At 40.2% G+C, this 17,764-nt stretch overlaps 1 protein-coding gene across 2 annotated transcripts in view; it reads left to right on the top strand.

The window, feature by feature from the left end:
• The window catches only part of SNTG1 (syntrophin gamma 1), a gene marked incomplete at both ends in the record, with an annotated part of 197,975 nt that overhangs the window by 7,594 nt on the left and 172,617 nt on the right, over positions 1-17,764 (top strand). For both annotated transcript variants that reach the window (XM_082674870.1, XM_082674869.1), the window contains one exon: positions 20-154. In XM_082674870.1, coding sequence (XP_082530996.1) covers positions 20-154 — 135 coding nt within the window. The remainder of the gene's footprint in view (positions 1-19; positions 155-17,764) is intronic.

Genomic DNA, 17,764 nt, shown 5'->3' with positions numbered 1-17,764 from the left:
TTTTTTTTTCTGTCTGAAGACAAAGACAGGGATTTGTTTGCTGCAGGATGGTAATCCGGAGCCTTTCAAAGTGCGGCTACACCTGGCCAAAGATATTCTGATGATCCAGGAACAGGATGTGATATGTGTGTCTGGTGAGCCTTTCTATTCTGGTGTAAGTAGCTCTTCCTTCCCTTGAAGTTTTCTGGGTTTTTTTTTTTATTGTTGCTGTTAATAAAAATGTCTATTCACAGAACATACTTAATATTCTTTCTCTTACTTTCAGAGCCAGTAATTTTTGTTTTCAGTATTAGTAAGCAGTGTCCTTGTATAAGGACTTTTACTTGGGTCCAAAGGCATACAGTGGGCCCATCTCCAGCTCGGTGTCTCATTGACTCTGAGTTGTCATTATGTGACTAGAGTGACACTCGTATTTGTAATCATGAGAGAGTGGGTTCTACACTTCAACACTGAGGACTAGATGAGAACAGTGCATGGCAGGTTCCCTGCCCTGATGGCATCTTGCATCACAGTGAACCTTCAGAGGTGGTGCAAAGGTGGAGCCCAGCTCTCGACATCGGAGAAGCAGGAGGCTTTAGGTACTGGTCCCGGAACTCAGTGGCAAGGCTTCTCCCCAGGGGGTTGTGCATGAATAATTCTGTGGGCCTCCTCGATAGAATCAAGCTAGGTGCTGTAGCAAGCTCTGTCTGTGCTCTAAACAGTTAACGTATGACCCTGATGCTAATCCAGTCTCCGAAGGAGCCATAGGTTGTCTCAGAACCCATCGGGCTGCTCCCTGGTGCTGAAGTGCAGCTCTGGAGGACATCCTTAGGTGTGTTAAAGAACAGAATTTTAACTGAGCAGATTTAAAGATCTAATTAGCTTTGTGCAGTGATCCATGAAGCGGGCAGCATCCCATCTGCCACGCTGTTTAAAAGAAGAGGTTTTCAAAGGGAGAAAGGGGGCAGAAAAAGGAAATTTTCCCCAAAGAATGTCTTGTTTCAGTGGAGGTTGTCCTCCTAAGGGGAAAAGATGGGGTCTGTGAGGGCAGGAGGTTTACTCACTAGCGTTGACCAGGGAATTCCAAGTTGACTGGTTAAAGGTGACAGTCCTGGGAGAGGCTGAAACTTCAGTTAGGTTAAGTATTAAGATTCAGTCTGGTGACGTGGTCCTAGCACAAGTGATTCCATCTTGGGCCTATTGTCTCTTTTTTAACAATTTTCCCCTTTTGCTCAGACTCTCAGCTTCTCTGAGAGATGTGATCAAAATGTAAGGCATGAGCGCCACTCTCAGCTACTGCTCTGAAGCTCTAGTGGTTTTATCTGATCCTCTGTGTGGTATCGACAGGGCATGCTGTTTGGTTTAATCCCTGGGACATTCACGGCTTCGGGTTCACAATGTCTAAATTGGTCATTCTCGTTCCTTTTCTGGAGTTCTTGTATTAGGGACATCATTTACTTGGTGGTTAGTGGCTGAGAACTTGGATTTAAAGCTCTTGGGAAAACACAATTCACCAGGGAAACTACTACGATTGTTATAAGGAAGATAATCCCCAATATTTGGAGTCATGGTCAAGACCCAAACCAACTGAAGTCAAATAAGTCATAGAAAGACCCACTGATGCAGTCACCTTTTTACACCAAGTTGCTTGATCTTGTGTACGTGAGTGTCAACTTCTCCAGAAGTGTTAATCCAGGTGTAGCAGGCGGTATTGGCCACGGCACAGACACCTCCTGGCTCAAGCTAAAAGCTAATCCAGGGCTGTCCTCTTATCAAAAACAACTTTGGCCAGAGAGTCAAAGGAGCTTTGTTGCGCAGCTGTTGTCTTAATAGTGGATTCTGCAATACTTTCAAGAGTTAATGAGGGGTTCCTGATCGTAGCCTCATTTACGTTTACTCCTAACCAGGGAGGGACAGCCCAACAAAGGAAGCAAATCCTGAATCCTGAATGCTTCCTGGTAATTCCATCCGAACCTGTGGCTCAGGACTGGAAAGGTGCCAGCCGTGGCGGCAAGTAAAGTCTTAAGGGTGAATAGACCACGCAACAGTGTTTCTCTTGCCTTGGGTGTTTTCTTTGCCTAGGCGGAGCTTAGATGCAAATTTCCCCAAGTTTGGGATTGTTAACCAGAGAGAGGGGTTAACAGACCAGGGGGTCTCTAGCATTCTGACAAGTACAGAAACCTGTACTTGTCAAAAGTCCTTTCCTGGAATCTCCTTGAAGATGAAGTACTTTTGCACGTACACTTCTGAAAAAACATTAGAGTAAAACAATAACTGTAAATGACAAAGGATTCAAAACTGCTCATTAGTAAAAATCTGATGAGAGTTCATTGTAATGGAATTGGCAAGGGAATGTGGTTATTTTTTATAACACAATATTTTAAGATAGTAAATAGAATTGTGACTGATAACATTATACCAGGACATATCAGATTTCTAGGAATTTTATACAATTCAGGAACACTTGTAACATAAAGCCATACAAGTACAGCATAAAGAAAGCTCAGTATTACTTTTTTTAAAAAATAAATTTATTTATGTATTTTTGGCTGTGTTGGGTCTTCGTTTCTGTGCGAGGGCTTTCTCTAGTTGCGGCAATTGGGGGCCACTCTTCATCGCAGTGCACAGGCCTCTCACTGTCGCGGCCTCTCTTGTTGCAGAACACAAGCTCCAGACGCGCAGGCTCAGTAGTTGTGGCTCACGGGCCTAGTTGCTCTGCAGCATGTGGGATCTTCCCACACCAGGGCTCGAACCCGTGTCCCCTGCATTGGCAGGCAGATTCTCAACCACTGCGCCACCAGGGAAGCCCCTCAGTATTACTTTTTATTTGGCAGTATTTCCCATATAACCTGTCAAATAAGCCTAATGAGCCTAACGTCCCCCCTTTCATGAGGAGAGAGAACAAATCTTTTGAGATGTTTCAGGGGCCCTCTGGAACATCCCAAAGTTATGTCCAGGTCAAAAAGACATTATTTAGAATCTTAATTTTGGGAAGTTTGTCAAAAATATCAAATGGTTTGGACACTTGACTAAATAGAATCACAGATAAGTATGAAACAATATTTAATGATACATTTAATTAAGTGACAAAAGATTTCAAAGGCATATATAGAAGGTTACATTGTTCTGAGCAAAACAACTCTTTTAATATTGAGAAGACTTGGTTTACTTAAGTAATCAAAGACCAGATGATAAAGATAACATGAAACACAGGAAATCATTTTGATAAAATACAAACGTTTTGCTTTCTAAGTGGATTACTGAAATGGTAAAGAAAAAACTTTCAGAATATCTTATCAAGAACAGATCAATTGTCCAAGGAAAATTTGTCATTTTAGCATATAAAAGAAAGCTGTTTTAGTGTTACATAAGTGCACTCTTGGTATTAAAGCTTAATTTAAAAACATTTATAAAGATAACAATTCAATTTTTAGCTAACTTGACCATAAAAAATACTCTCCCTCTCTCTTGTCTCTCTCTCTCTGTTTTCAAATTTCAATGTCCATTGTTTGTCCTTTTTCTCTTTTGCATTTTGAAACAGCCAGCTTTATTTTAGGAGAAAATTTTCTTTTTCCCTAACAAAAATGCATCTCCATATCCATACCTTTTTTTACCCCAAAACACATCTATTTTCCTTGCATCCAGAGCTGTTTCTCTTATAATTTCTAGTAGTTTTAACTCTGTATATTAGACATTTTAACCCTAAAAAGCTTTAATTTTTAGTGAAAATAAATAAGTAAACAATTGTGAACCATCTTTTACATTAGCATTCTGTGGCTTGTAAATATTTTTATCTGTAAACCTGTAACTATTTTTTATAATTTCTAGACATGCGTGTTTCTCATAGTAAATTTCTCAGCATGGCACAGGACTTGTTTATTAATAAACCCAAATATCTTTAGTTTTTCTGTAAAAGGAAGTGGAAGTGGACAAACCTGTCTTCAATAATTAGTGTTTCAGTATTTTAGCTTGTTTGGAAATGATCTGGTTATTCAAAGAATTTAACTTAACTCATCATTTAACTTAGCAAAACTTTAAGGTTTCAGGTTATCAAAAACACTTAGGGAGATTAAAAAGTTTTCCTAAAAAGTTTTTATCCTACGTACATCTATTTATTTAAATTATTCTTACAAGGACTACCCAGAAACACTTCATTAGACATCGGACAATGTCAGTCATTATTCTGAGTTACTTTTCTGGCTGACAATTTTTGTAATAGAGATAACATGAATTAATTTGGTTAGTAAATTCAGGTAGGATAAAAGTTTTATTTAATGCTGATAACTCTAAAGACATGCCTATTTCAGTTAAACCAACAACCTTAAACTAGCTTTTATATTTTCCGATATCACATGAATCTGAAATTCATTTGGGTTAGTTTCTGTTATATTTCTGAGAATTTCATTTATATAAGAACTTTGTTTTATTTAAACCAATTAAAAAGAGCCTTTTTACTAATTATTTTTTGTGGTACCATCAGTGGTAGGAAAATATCACATAAGATACATATACCCACATAAACATATAGACAGACATGAACTGAGACCTCATAGCTTCTGTTTTACTAGTTACAAAAGAAGTTGGATCTAAGTTGTTCTTCTGGAAGATGGAATAAGTAAAGGCTGCCTGCACAGATGTCTAAAACTAAGTTTCAAATGACCTTTCCCTCTTTTGGTTTTTTTTCAGTTAAGCATTACCTCTCTGAAGTTTGTACTTTAACATTTACAGCTTAGAGGCACAGAGAAAGAATGCAAGTTACAAGCCTTTTAAGATAAATAGGGAAAGTTTGCGAATTGGTAAAAAGGAATAGGTAAATTTTGAATTGCCTCTTTAGTGGCAGTTTTAGATTTGCAAAGATCTGTAAGATGAGGACAGTTGCCTTTAATTCCTCAAGGAATTTGGTTGCAACTTAAATGACATCAGAGGTTGATCTACCCATAAATCCTTTACAAGGCTTTAGGTTTTCTTTTTAAATTTTAATTTCTGCTTTTCATAGTTGTTTCAGGAAATAATGCAGCAGTCTCCCAGAAAGCCCTCAGAGTCCTGTCAGCTTTGGGAGGGGCCCAAATTGGGGTCCCCCTTTGAGGGTGGATACAGTGTTTGTAAGGCCACTGACTTGGCAATGCTTATGGTCGAGTCTTCTCTTCAGAGGGAAAAGACAATTCAGACAGGTTGGTAGAGCAAGTACTGCATTCCAGCAAAGGAGGAGAGAGGGGTCACCAGGGTTAGGTCAGCCTCATCGTCTTTCTCTTTTTTTTTGAGGGGGAGGGTACCTCTTACGTCCTTAAAATTTTATTAGTGTTGTGCAACGAATTTTTTTTAAATGAAGCTACACGTATACCTCACTTTGCTGCACTTTGCTTTATTGCACTTCGCAGGTATTGTATTTTTTACACATTGAAGTTTTATGGCGACCCTGTGTCGAGCAAGTCTGTTAGGACCTTTTTTTGAACAGCATTTGCTCACTTGGTGTCTCTGTGTCACATTTTGGTAGTACCTGCAATATTTCAAATGTTTGGGCTATTACTGTATTTTACGGTAATCTGTGATCAGTGATTTTGGATGTGACTATTGTCATTGTTCTGTGGCACCATGAGTTATGCCCATGCAAGACTGTGAGTTTAATTGGTAAATGTTGTGTCTTCTGACTGCTCCACTGGCAAACTGTTCCCCCATCTCTCTCCCTCTCCTCCGGACTTCCTGTTCCTAACACGCAACAATATTTGAATTAGGCCAAATAATAATCCTACAATGGTCTCTAAGTGTTTGGATTCTAAGGTTCCCATCTTTATTATTGATTTATTTGTTGTTTGGTTTATTTTATCTTTTTTAAGCTAAGCCTTCAGTTCTCTTGGAGCCAAACCAATACTTGAAAGGGATGTGCTGCTGGGCTGGGGACTGTGTGATGGTTTACTGTGTACTTCATCACACAGAAATTTCCTTAGGTTGGCGGGTGACCTAGCATCAGTCTAACCTGTTCTGACCCATTATTCTAACAGATGAGTCTTATCCTAACACAGGAGGGTTTGGTGGCAAGCGTCTCACAGCTCTTAAATTCTTGACTCGGACCCACCAATTTTTGTGGCTTTTTTTGGCTTCCAAGATCCTCATTAGCAATAGCCTTTCTCTACACAAAACAAGACAAACAAGCTCATGCACCTTAACACACCACCAGCAATTCCCAGCAATGAACCATCAGAGCCCAGTAAGTGGGGACTGGGGAGGGGACCTGGAGAACGGGGTCCCAGACAACTGGGAAATGCAGGCTGAACCCAGGGCCGGGGACTGGGATTCTGGATGGAACCCCCTGCCTCTGCTCAAGCTGACCTGCTGAGCCCTGGATGGGAAAGCAGATCAGATACCGAGTTCGGAACCGAGAGCTCTCAGAAACGGTGATGAAGACAGTGGGCTCAAAGGCTTCTCCGGAGCCGCATCTGTGTTTCTCATCGTCCCCAAAGCCTTCAAAGGTCTCCTCTGGTCCTACCGCGGGCACCAAATCTGATAAATAATGAAAATCAACGGAGTAAATTTAAAGAGCTAATTGGCTTTATTCAAAATTTCATGAATTGGGCGGCACCCCATCTGGCAAACAGAAAGGCGCTCCACTGAGCTGCAGAAGGGGAAAGGTTTTTGAAGGTGGGATGGGGGAAGAAAAAGGAGCTTATTAACAAAGAATGCTTTGTCTCAGGGAAGTTCACCCTCCTGAGGGGAGTTTTAGGGGTCTGTGGGAGGGGATTACTCTCTAGCACTGAGCAGCGAATTCCAGGTTGAGTGGTTAAACCATGCGATAGTCCTGCGAGAGACTGAAACCTTAAGTGTCTGGTGACGTGGGCTTAGCACAAGGAACTCCATTCGGGCCTGTTGTCCCCTTTTCAATAGGTGATGTTAAATTGAATTTGACAGAACAATTTTATCATAAAACAGGAAGTTTTAAAGTTCATCATTGATTGCGCAATAACATTGAAGACATCGTCTTGACAGCGTTGTCATGTATGATTTCAGAAGAAAACTGCAGCAGGTGTCACACAGGCAGCCCCCTGGATTCCCTAGACATCAGTAGTGGCTCGGCAGGCAGATTTAATTTGTAGCTTATTAACAGACTCATCTCAGTGTCTTGTTGGGGTGAATAATGCTGAACTTGAGCTTCTACCACACTTCTCACTACATCCTGCGGAGTCACACTGGGTCCTTTAGGCTCCTGCTAACTAAAGAAAATGGACATTCTGCAGACTGTTAACTGCTCTTCTGTCACAGACCATTTAAAGTATCCTGAATCACGGTTCTGGCTGTCAAGGCTGATTAAATTGTGCCCACGGGGTTGCCCTTTCTTTCTTTTAGTTAATAAAAGAGTAGTGGTCAATTTCTTTCTTCCTTCCTTTCTTTCTTTCTCTTCCTTTCTTTCCTTCCCTTCCTTCCTTCCATCTTTCTCCTTTTTTTTTGGAAAAGATATATTACATATATATATTACATATATATATATACACATATGTTACATATATCAGAATGATACAGAGCAATTGTCCATCAGGTAGAAATGTGAAAGCTTCAGTTACTATAAGAGGAAGAAATCACCTTCCCTTGTGCTCAGAAATTGAATGTTCGGTCCCTGTCAGTCTCCTGAGTGACCTGCCCCCTAAGTCAGAGGAAGCTGTGTCTGTCCCCGGGATATTATCTCTTTCAGTGCTGCCCTGAAGGAACATCAAATTTAGCCAAGGCTGGTTTTAAATGTTGGCAAAATATTTTTAAAAGGCCAATGAGCCTAAAATCAATATGAGATGGCCGCATATTTCATCACAGACACACCAGTTTCAAAGGTGTTGCCAGTAAACAATAAGAAAGTCTTGGAGATTGAAGTCTAAATATGGCAGAACGACCAGATATATAGCGTCACTATAATCAGAGTTCTAATGAGCGTCGTCAGGATTTAGAATCAACTAAAGTTAAGCAACTTCCTTTAGTTTTCCTTGTGGGAGAAAACATGCAGTTAGTAATCCCACGTGTGAAACCATAATTTCCTGAAGGCAGCATTAAGAGAAGCTAATATCTGCCTTTTGCAATAAGAGTCAGTGTTCACTCCACATGTGATGGGATGGGATGGGATGCAGAGAAGTCGGGGGTGAGGTTCCTTATCTGTGGAAAATTTGATCAGGAGAGAGATTGCAGCTACAGTAGGCTGTGTGCTCACTGGGGTGGATTCTCACCAGGTCATCTAAGATGGTTGGTATGTGTATCCTCAGATTTTTTTTCTCTTTTTTCCCATCGAAGAGCCATTTAATACAGAAATCAGAATCTGTGAACACACGCACGCACGCACACACACACACGCACCATATACACATTATATATATTTTTCAAATTTAAAAAAGAAATCTCAATGCCAACAAGTACCTATTAGAACACGCAATAAAATTTGATCTATTCTAAGTAAATATATGTGATTTTTCCCCAATCGGTTTTAGAGGTAAAAGGGGTCATTAGTAAAGTAAAATCAGAACAGAAGGTATCGGCTTAATCCTGATCTTTTTACATTTGATTTTATATTTATGAATGAAGCAGTGAAGGGTATTGTATGTGTCTGCTTCTCTTTTTAACCTGTTCTGTTTTGGAGACAGCCATTCCAAAAATGCTGCTAATAAGATTAGGAAAGGAGAGGGTATGGATACTTCTAAAAATTAAAAACAAAAAGTTATAGGTAGGTCACTGTGGTCTAGCCCACTGTGATTTTATAAAAGAAGGATGAACAAAGGATGATCTTGAACCAGGGTGCTTTCTCTGTTGTTGTCAGAGAAGTTGCGAACTTCACAAGACAGTGCTGGAACCCTTCTCTCCTGTTCCTCGTGTGCTGTTTGTTTTTTGCAACAGTCAGCAGTCACCACTGGGGCCACTGATGTTCCTAAATTTCCCAGTGCTTAAGCTGCAGTAGATGAGGAGGTCCTGGAAGGAAGACTAGTTCCAGTAAAGATGTTGTCTCCAGACCCCTGGTGTTGGCCACGCGGGGATGGTCCCTCAGTGGCAGCAGTTGTGATAGGTCACCGGCAACAGCAGTGGTGCCCCGGCAACAACGAGGTCATGATGCTGGCAGCTCCTGGGATGGTGACACACAGACCAGATGCAGTAGACAGTCTGGTGTTATTAGTTGAAGAATCTCCCAGATGAAAAAGAAAATGAGTGATGACATTTACCCCAAGAACAACAATGGTAAAGAAATGGGAGAAGTACACTTTATAGACTGAGCTAACTTTTCTCACGAGATCGTCGTTAGGTCTACAACGTATATAAAGGATATTAAGGACATTATGCTTAACGTGCTGTGTAAAATGCAGATTTTTAAAGGCGTTTATCTATCCTGCACCGTAAGTTTTATTTTACCCTCAAAACAACTTTAACAAAAGATTTGCTTCTTACGTATAAAGCAAATTTATTGACAAGTCTTAAATCTTTCATTTTTAGAACAAAAATATCATTTCTTTATTATATTACTTTTGAAGTTTATTGCCACTGAGTCTTTGTAAGAAACATCCAATTGTATGCCTGAATACATTATAATGATTACATGCGCAATTACTGAAATAAAAGTATGTAAGAATAATCACAAACACTTTTTTTGAAATAGTGAATGAAATGCTTGACTGGACAGAATAACAAGTCATCACCATAATACATACTGATTAGTCTTCTAATTTATAAATCCTATTACGGTTGTCATACACTGGACATACACATAACAGATTTTGCCGCCTTAGCAACCATGGCTTCTCAATCCAGATTGCTAATTTATTTGGTTTGAAATGTAGTTTACCTGCCAACTTGAATCAGCCTACAGTCACGGATCTGGGTGTGTCCCTTATTAACAGTATATTTTAAAATCCGTATTATTTTATGTTTAGCATTTTCAAATAACTCATGCAATAAAATCATTTTTCCTCTATTAATCTCAACACAACTTATATGCTCAGAGGTGGTCTTCTGGATTGTTGCTCACTATTTGGTAATCTCTCTACTACCGAGTTATCCAAGAAAGGAATGCATTCTCGTAGGAAAGGTGATGTGCGTTGTCACAGGTGCACCAGATGAGGATTAAGGACTGACGTACATGAGAGCAGCCCCGCCTGCCAAGTGAGTGTGCTTCCACATCAACAGACAGAGCACGGGTGTTGGCATTAGGCCAGCTCTAGGCCAGATTGCTCCACTTACATATTCATAGAAATGAATTTTTATAACATATAATATGAACTCACAGAGCAAGAAGGATATGGTCACCCATGTGCCCATCACCAGTTTAAGAAGGAAAATGTTACCCTTCACTCTGAAGCCTCCCCTGCCCTCACTGATACCCTTTCTTCTTTCCATAAAAAAAAAAAAAAAAAAACTGTTTTGCATTTTGTGTTTCTAATCTTCTTAATTTTAAGTTTGTTTACTACATATAAGTAATATAAATCTTTCCCTGAGCTCGCTCTATCTACCATGTATCTATCTATCTCACATTGTGTGTGTGTTTGTGTATATGTATAGAATATTGTCTATCTATCTATTTATCTACCTGCCTATGTTCAATATATGTATGTAGATAATTGGTAGATAGATATTTAAAATGTTTTGTTCGGTGGTTTTTCTTTATCTTGTAAGAAGATTGACATTTTGCTTTATTTTATTATACATTTTCCCCAGCTGTCAGGTTGAGGTAGAGTTTTGGAAAGTCTACCATCCATTACTGATGCTTTCTCTGTAGGGAGCCTGACCCTTCTCTCAAGAGCATTGGATATTTAGGAATCCCCACCTGTGGTGACCTGCAGTTTCCCTGTGAAGCAACTATGAAGATTTGTTTTTATTTGCTTTGCACGGGAGTCAGGAATTCTTGAATATGCGGATTTATGCATTTCTTCAATTCAGAACAATCGTAATCATTTAAAAAGCTTTTGCTTATCTCCCTCTCTCTGTTCTTGCCTGTGGTCCTGACCTGTAGGTGGGCGTTACGTCAGCCCCTGAGTCCTCACTCTCTTCTGTTGCTCCACACTCTGCGCCAGATGGTCTGGCCTTGGAGGCCAGACGGCAACTCCCTCCGCTTTCCTTTCAGTTCAGGAACTCTCTCCCTGGTTAGATTTAGTCTGTTGCTTAAACTATGTATTGAAATTCTGATTCTGGAAACTTTTATTCTTCTAGAAGTTCTAGTCTGTCCCATTTTATATTTGATGCATAATATTTGATGTCCCTATCGTACGTTTGATATCTCCTCCTGTTCTATTCATCATTCTAAAAATCCTACTTACGTGGTGCGTCTGGAATTCTAGGATCTGCAGTCTCTACAGAACCTAACCGGCCACTTGTTCCTTGTTTGCCTGTTTGCTGTTCTGCCGACTCACGCGTTGTGCTCTGCGAATTTTCACCCTGAGTTCATGGCCTTTGGTGCTCTGTGGGAATTTCTTGGGTTTGGCTCCACAATGTGTTACAAAGACAGAATTTTCATTTTCATTTGCTTTTTCAAGGTGCCTGAGGCTACTGGCGACCCAGGTATTCTTTAAACTAAGTTCTCCACTGGGGATTCAAGACCACACAGGTAGACTGAATATCGTCTCAAACCCACATGTAGACCAATTCATGTTGACAAGTTCTCAGGAGAATTAGCTTTTAAATCTTTCATCTGGAGCCAGATTCAAAATGGGCAAATAGTGGAAGAAATGTTCATTCTTACACACACCACGAGCCGCTTTTCTCCCTCCCTGGTCCTTCCAGTCCTGGGCCCGCGGTGGATGCGATCAGGGTCACAGTTTGGGTGGAACCTTCTTACCTATCAGGAGACAATTAGTCTTCCTTTCTGACAACCATGAAATTTTTTTCTTCTTATTGCCCTGGTTACACTTTGACATTATTTTTTGTTTGTGTGCCTTATTTTATTCATCATTTTGTTGTGTGTTATCCTAGAGAAAGAATTTAGTATATCTGACTCAAAAGAGTGTCAGAACCAAGGTTACTTGTGTGTGTGTGTGTGTGTGTGTGTGTGTGTGTGTGTGTGTGTGTGTGTGTGTGTTACGGTGGAAAATCTATTGGCTCTAAAATCAGACAGACCTGGCTTGCCATCTCAGCCTGGCCATTTGCTAGCTTTGTGACCCTGTGTGAGTTAACTTCCTTCTCTGAATCTCGGTTCCTGTGAGTGAGAAGGAGAGAACATCTAATTTACAGAATTGGCTGTGACAGCACTGAATGTGACCACATTACCGTAGAAGATTGTAGAAGTGAAAAATAAAGCCTGGGTCCCTTCTTCCCACTTTCTGCTTTCTAACCATTTCTAACTTGTATTCCTCTCGGTTCTATAACCTAACGTGGGGTCATAGTTGTTTCCTAAAATAACTGATGGACCACTGATCTGAATATTTGTCCCTTTCTCTAATTCACTTTGCCTCTAATGATTATCCTGGATGAGCAATTTAAACTGGATAAGTAATCTTTCTGTATAATATTAGGAAACAAAACTTCTCACCTCAAAAGAATCATTCTGGGAGTCAGTCCTTTTTAGATGCAAAGGAGTTTCATTATTATTGCTTCAAACAAAAGTGCTTTTTTTTTTGCGATACGCGGGCCTCTCACCGTTGCGGCCTCTCCCGTTGCAGAGCACAGGCTCCGGACGCGCAGGCTCAGCGGCCATGGCTCACAGGCCCAGCCGCTTCGCGGCATGTGGGATCTTCCCAGACTGGGGCACGAACCTGTGTCCCCTGCATCGGCAGGCGGACTCTCAACCACTGCGCCAACCAGCGAAGCCCCTCCAAAGTGCTTTTAATATGGTATTAGTGAAAAGGAGCCTAAGGATATTCTAAAGTTTATAGGTTTATGAAGGCTATATTGCTTCATATAAATTATTTTAATTAAATTTGTAATTCTTCAATGAAATTAAACGAAGATTGATAGACTAAAATTTGCATTGTTCTGGAAATGAAGACTCATACAAACTAGGTGAAATGAAATAGACAATAATGTGAAAATAAGGCCTATATTATTTAGGTAAATACTATCCTACATGTTTAACATAATAGATTAAATAGTGAAAGTTTTGGTCAAAACTGTCATTTTTGTCATTGGTATATTTATTATTTTTCTTCCTTGGAACTGACTTCATCAGTTGTTTTGTACCACAGATAGAGAAATCTGCTGTTTAAAAATATGTTGTTTCTTCCACCCTGCCCTGGAGAAGTACCGGAGGAGGCCTCGTGGAAAGTCAGGATTTACTGTAGCACGTTGATGATGAGACCGCGGTGGACGCCTCTCAGGGAGCAGTGACCAGGCAGCCCTGCACTTCCCACCCAGGCTCTTGTCAGCGGAGGCCTGGAGCAGCTGGAACTTTCCCACCTATGACCAGGAGTAACAAGGAAATTCTCACCTCGAATAAGAAAAGACAATCAACAGATGCCAACCTTGCAATGTCACAGATGTTACAATTATCTAACAAGGATTGGGAAGTAGCTGTCATAAAATGGTTTCAGGTCTGTTACAAACAGGATTGAAACAAATGAGAAAAGAGAAAGTCTCAGCAAAAAGCAACTGGAAATTGTAGAACTGAAAATTCAACTGAAATAAAAACTCAGTGGATGGGCTCAAGAGCAGCATGGAGAGGACCGAGGAAAGAACCAATTAACTTGAAGACAGAACAATAAAAATTACCCTTTCTGAACTAAAGAGAAAAACTGGTCTGAAAAAAAATAAGGGACCCGTGAGACTATAATGAAAGATCCAGCGTTTATATCATCAGAGTCCCAGGAAAAGAGAAGGAGGTAAGAGCTCAAACAGTGCTTGAAGAAATAATGCCTGAAAACTCCCCAAAGTTTGCAACTGACGTAAACCTAAAGAAGGGGGGCAGATCTCAAAAGGATAAACCCAAGAAACCTGTGTTAAGACACATCATAGTCAAATCCTGAAAACTAAAGACAAAGAAAAAACTTAAAAGCAGCAAGATACGATAATACTTTAGGAATAGGGGGAAAACCATTCAAATGATAGTAGAGTTTTCCCCAGAAACAATGGAAACTGGAAGGAAGTGGCATGGTATTTTTCAACTGCCGAAGAGAAAGAACTATCAACCCAGATTTCTGTATATGCCAAAAATATCTTTCAAGAATCAGTCGGAAACTTATGACTCGTTAATAAAATGGGCAATAAAAAATGAGCAAAGGATTTGAATAGATGTTTTTATTACAAAGAAGATGTATAATTGGCCAATAAGGAAATGAAGAAATGCTCAACGCCATTAGCCATCAAGGAAATGTACATCAAGACCACAGTGAGGTACACTTCATAGCCACTAGGATGTTTATAATCAAAAAGACAGATAAGAACAAGTGGTCCTGAAGATGCGGAGAAGCTGGGGTCCTCGGACAATGCTGGTGAGAACGTAGGATGTCCAGCTTCACTGGAACAGCCTGGCAGTCCCAGTTTTCACTCTTTGGTATATACTCGGGAAAAACGATCACGCGTGTCCACGCAAAAACTTGTCCACAGATGTTCATAGCAGCATGATTCTTAGTAGCCAAATCCTATAAACACCCTAAATGTGGAGGGAGGGATAAAGTGTGGTATACCCATACAGTGGAATGTTATCTGACAGTTTAAGAAACGAAGTATTGATACATGCTACAACATGGATGAACCTTGAAAACATCGTAGTTAGAAGACAGACACAAAGGACTACATACTGTATAATTTCACTCATGTGAAATGTCCGTAATAGGCAAACCCACAGAGATAGAACGTAGATTAAATGCCTAAGGTTAGAATGGGGGGGATCAGGAGTGAGGGGTTCTAGGTACATTCTGGAATATTGAATACAAGTGTTCTAAAATTGTTGTGATGATGGCTGCATAACTGTGAAACTACTAAAAGCATCTAAATTGTACACTTTAAGTAGCTGGTGTTAAGGTACATGAATTATAGCCCCGAAGAGCCATTTTTAAAAAGACAGACAATAACCTTTGTAGATTCACTTATCTATGAGTATTTCTATATGTAACCACCTCTGTCTGTATTAAGCTAAACATGGGTTCATACTGATACCTCCCCGCTGTCTTCCTTGCCCATGGACTGTTCTAGCTGTCCCCCTGCTTGTGTCTGTAAATTCCCACCCCACAGTGAGAAGCTGGTCCCCCCCCCGCCAGGTGCTTGTTTAATTTCAGTATGCATGCATAGCAGTGTCAGGATCGTCACTACCCGCTCGTGTGGGACAGCTTTATCAAGGAGGGTCTCAGCCCGTAGCCTGTGTCTCTCAGACGCCACTCGTTTCCAAAGTCGCTCAGGCAGCGCGTTTGCCCACCCCTCTCGGCAAGGGGCTGACGCACACCTGTAATGCAGTTAGATTACTTGTCACACTTCGCTTTGGGCCCCCTAGCTTCCTAACGCGCATATGTGAAGGTGGACTGCTTTTTCTCCGAAGTTCTCTGGGGTTTGACAAATGCACAGTGTCACGTGTCCATTATTACTGTATCCTAAAGAATGGTCTCCTCGCCCTATAAATCCCTGTGCTTCATCCATTCAACCTCTTCCCTCTGCCCGAACTCCTGGCAGCCATTAGTCATTTCACTGTCCTTTAGTTTTGCCTTTTCAGAACGTCTTACAGATGGGATCAGAGTATATATCCTTTTCAGACTGGCTTCTTTTGCTTAGTGATATCCATTTGAGTTTTCTCCATGTCTTTTTGGAGCTAGATAGATCATTTCTATTTATTTGTTCGTTTGTTTATTTATTGTTCATTCTATGAATAAACAGCATCTTGGTCACTTCAGTTTTTGGCAGTTATGAATAAAGCCGCTATAAACATTTGCGTGCAGCTTTTGCGTAAACATAAATTTTTAAATTAGTTGAGTAAATACCTAGGAGAGCAATTCCTGCACTGTGTTAGCTTTGTAAGAGACCCCCAAACTCTCTTTTTGAATTCCCACCAGTAAGGAATGAGAATTCTTAGTGATGAGAATCCTCCCCAGCATTTGATATTGTCAACGTTTTGGGTTTTAGCCATTTTAAAAGGTGTGTAGTATTATCTCATTTTTTAACCTGCAATCCACTAATAAATTTTGTTGAGTACCTTTTCAAGAGCTTTCTTGCTATCTGTATATTCTTTGATGAGGTGTTTGCTCAAATATTTTGGCATTTTTAAAATTAGGTTGGTTGTTTTCTTGCTGAGTGTTGGGTTCTTTGCATATTTTGGAAACAAGTCCCTATCAGATAGATATTTTGCAAATATTTTCTTCCAATCTGTGACTTCTTTTTCATCCTCCTAACAGTATCTTCTGCAAAGCAGAAGTTTTCAATTTTAATATTTCCTAACATCAAATTTTTTCTTTTATGGACCATGCTTTTGGTGTTCCTTTTAAAAGCTCATTGCCAAACCCAAAGTCATACAGGTTTTCTCCTAGAATCTTTATATAAGACTGTGATTATGTTTAGGTCTGTGATTCAGTCTGTGTTAACTTTTGTGAAAGGATAACATTCATATTTGGATTCCTTTCTTTTTTTTGGGGGGGGGGTTATTGAAAGACTATCCTTTTCTCCATTGAATTGCCTTTGTTCCTTTGTCAAGATCAGATTGACTCTGTCTTTTTTCTTGGCTCTAGTTTTGGGCTTGCTGTTCTGTTCCAGTGATCTGTATGTTTAGTCTTCAAAAAAATTGCGCTGTCTTGATTCCTGTAGCTTTATAGCAAGTCCTGAATCAGGGACCCCACGTCCTCGGGTTTGGTCCTTCTGCTTCAGCTTCGTGTTGGCCGTTATGGGTTCTCTCCATAGAAGTCTGAGACGCAGCCTCTTGATACCCACAAAGAGCTTGCTGGGATTTTTATTGGGATTGTACTGATTCCATAGATCAAGTTAGGAGGAATCGATATCTTGAAAATATTGAGTCTTCTAATCCATGAATATAAAATCTCTCTCCTTGTTTATCTTGATCATCTTTGATTTCTTTCCTCAGCACTTTATAGTTTTCCACATAGAAAACGTTACTTGTTAGATTTATACCAAAGTATTCCCTTTTTAATGGGCTATTGTAAATGGTACTGTGATTTTAATTTCAAGTTCCAGTTCTCATGGCTGATATACAGGGACCAGTTGACTTTTGTATATTAACTGTGTCTCCTACGACCTTGCTGTAATTGCGTATTAGTGCCATGGGATTTTTGTTGGTTTTTTGGATTTTTCTGCATAGACAAAGAACAAAGGCAGTTTCCGCTCTCCCTCTCTAGCCCGCAGGGCTTTCATCCCCTATCGCTGCTCTGCTGCGCTGTAACTGTAACTTCAAGCACAAGCTGAAGGTCGGTGGTGCTAGGTGGGGGTTGTGCTCGCCTCATTCCCAGTCTCAGAGGAAGAGCGTTGCTTCTGACGACGCCTTCCCTTTCTGCTCCCTAGTTTTCAGTATCTTTGCTTCTTTCATCTGTTTCTCCATCTTGTATTGGGCCTGTGTGACGGAAAAGGTGGTGGGCATCAGAGACACTTTCATGTCGATCATGATTTGGATCTTGGCCAAGGGACTGTAATTCATTTGCATTTTAGTTTTTTCACTCTTAATTGGGAAAATATTGCCTACGCAGGTGGAATGTTGTGATGATTACATGTTTGAAATGAAGATGTTTGGGGAAAAAACCTCTTTATTCATTTAGCAGATGATTATCTAACTTTGATTTAGGCCTGATGCTAAATTTTAAGGACAACTGTGAACAAGACATAGGTTCAGAACTCAGAAAACTAGAGGGAAGAAACAGTCAAGGTCACGGTGTATTTTAATAAACAATCACGAGTGCTGTGAAACCCGTAAGGGCAC

This window comes from Grampus griseus, assembly GCF_964374135.1.
Source record: "Grampus griseus genome assembly, chromosome: 17".
NCBI classification, from domain to species: Eukaryota; Metazoa; Chordata; class Mammalia; order Artiodactyla; family Delphinidae; genus Grampus; species Grampus griseus.
Note: the sequence above shows the minus strand (reverse complement) of the source record. Positions and strands in the feature narration are given on the sequence as shown.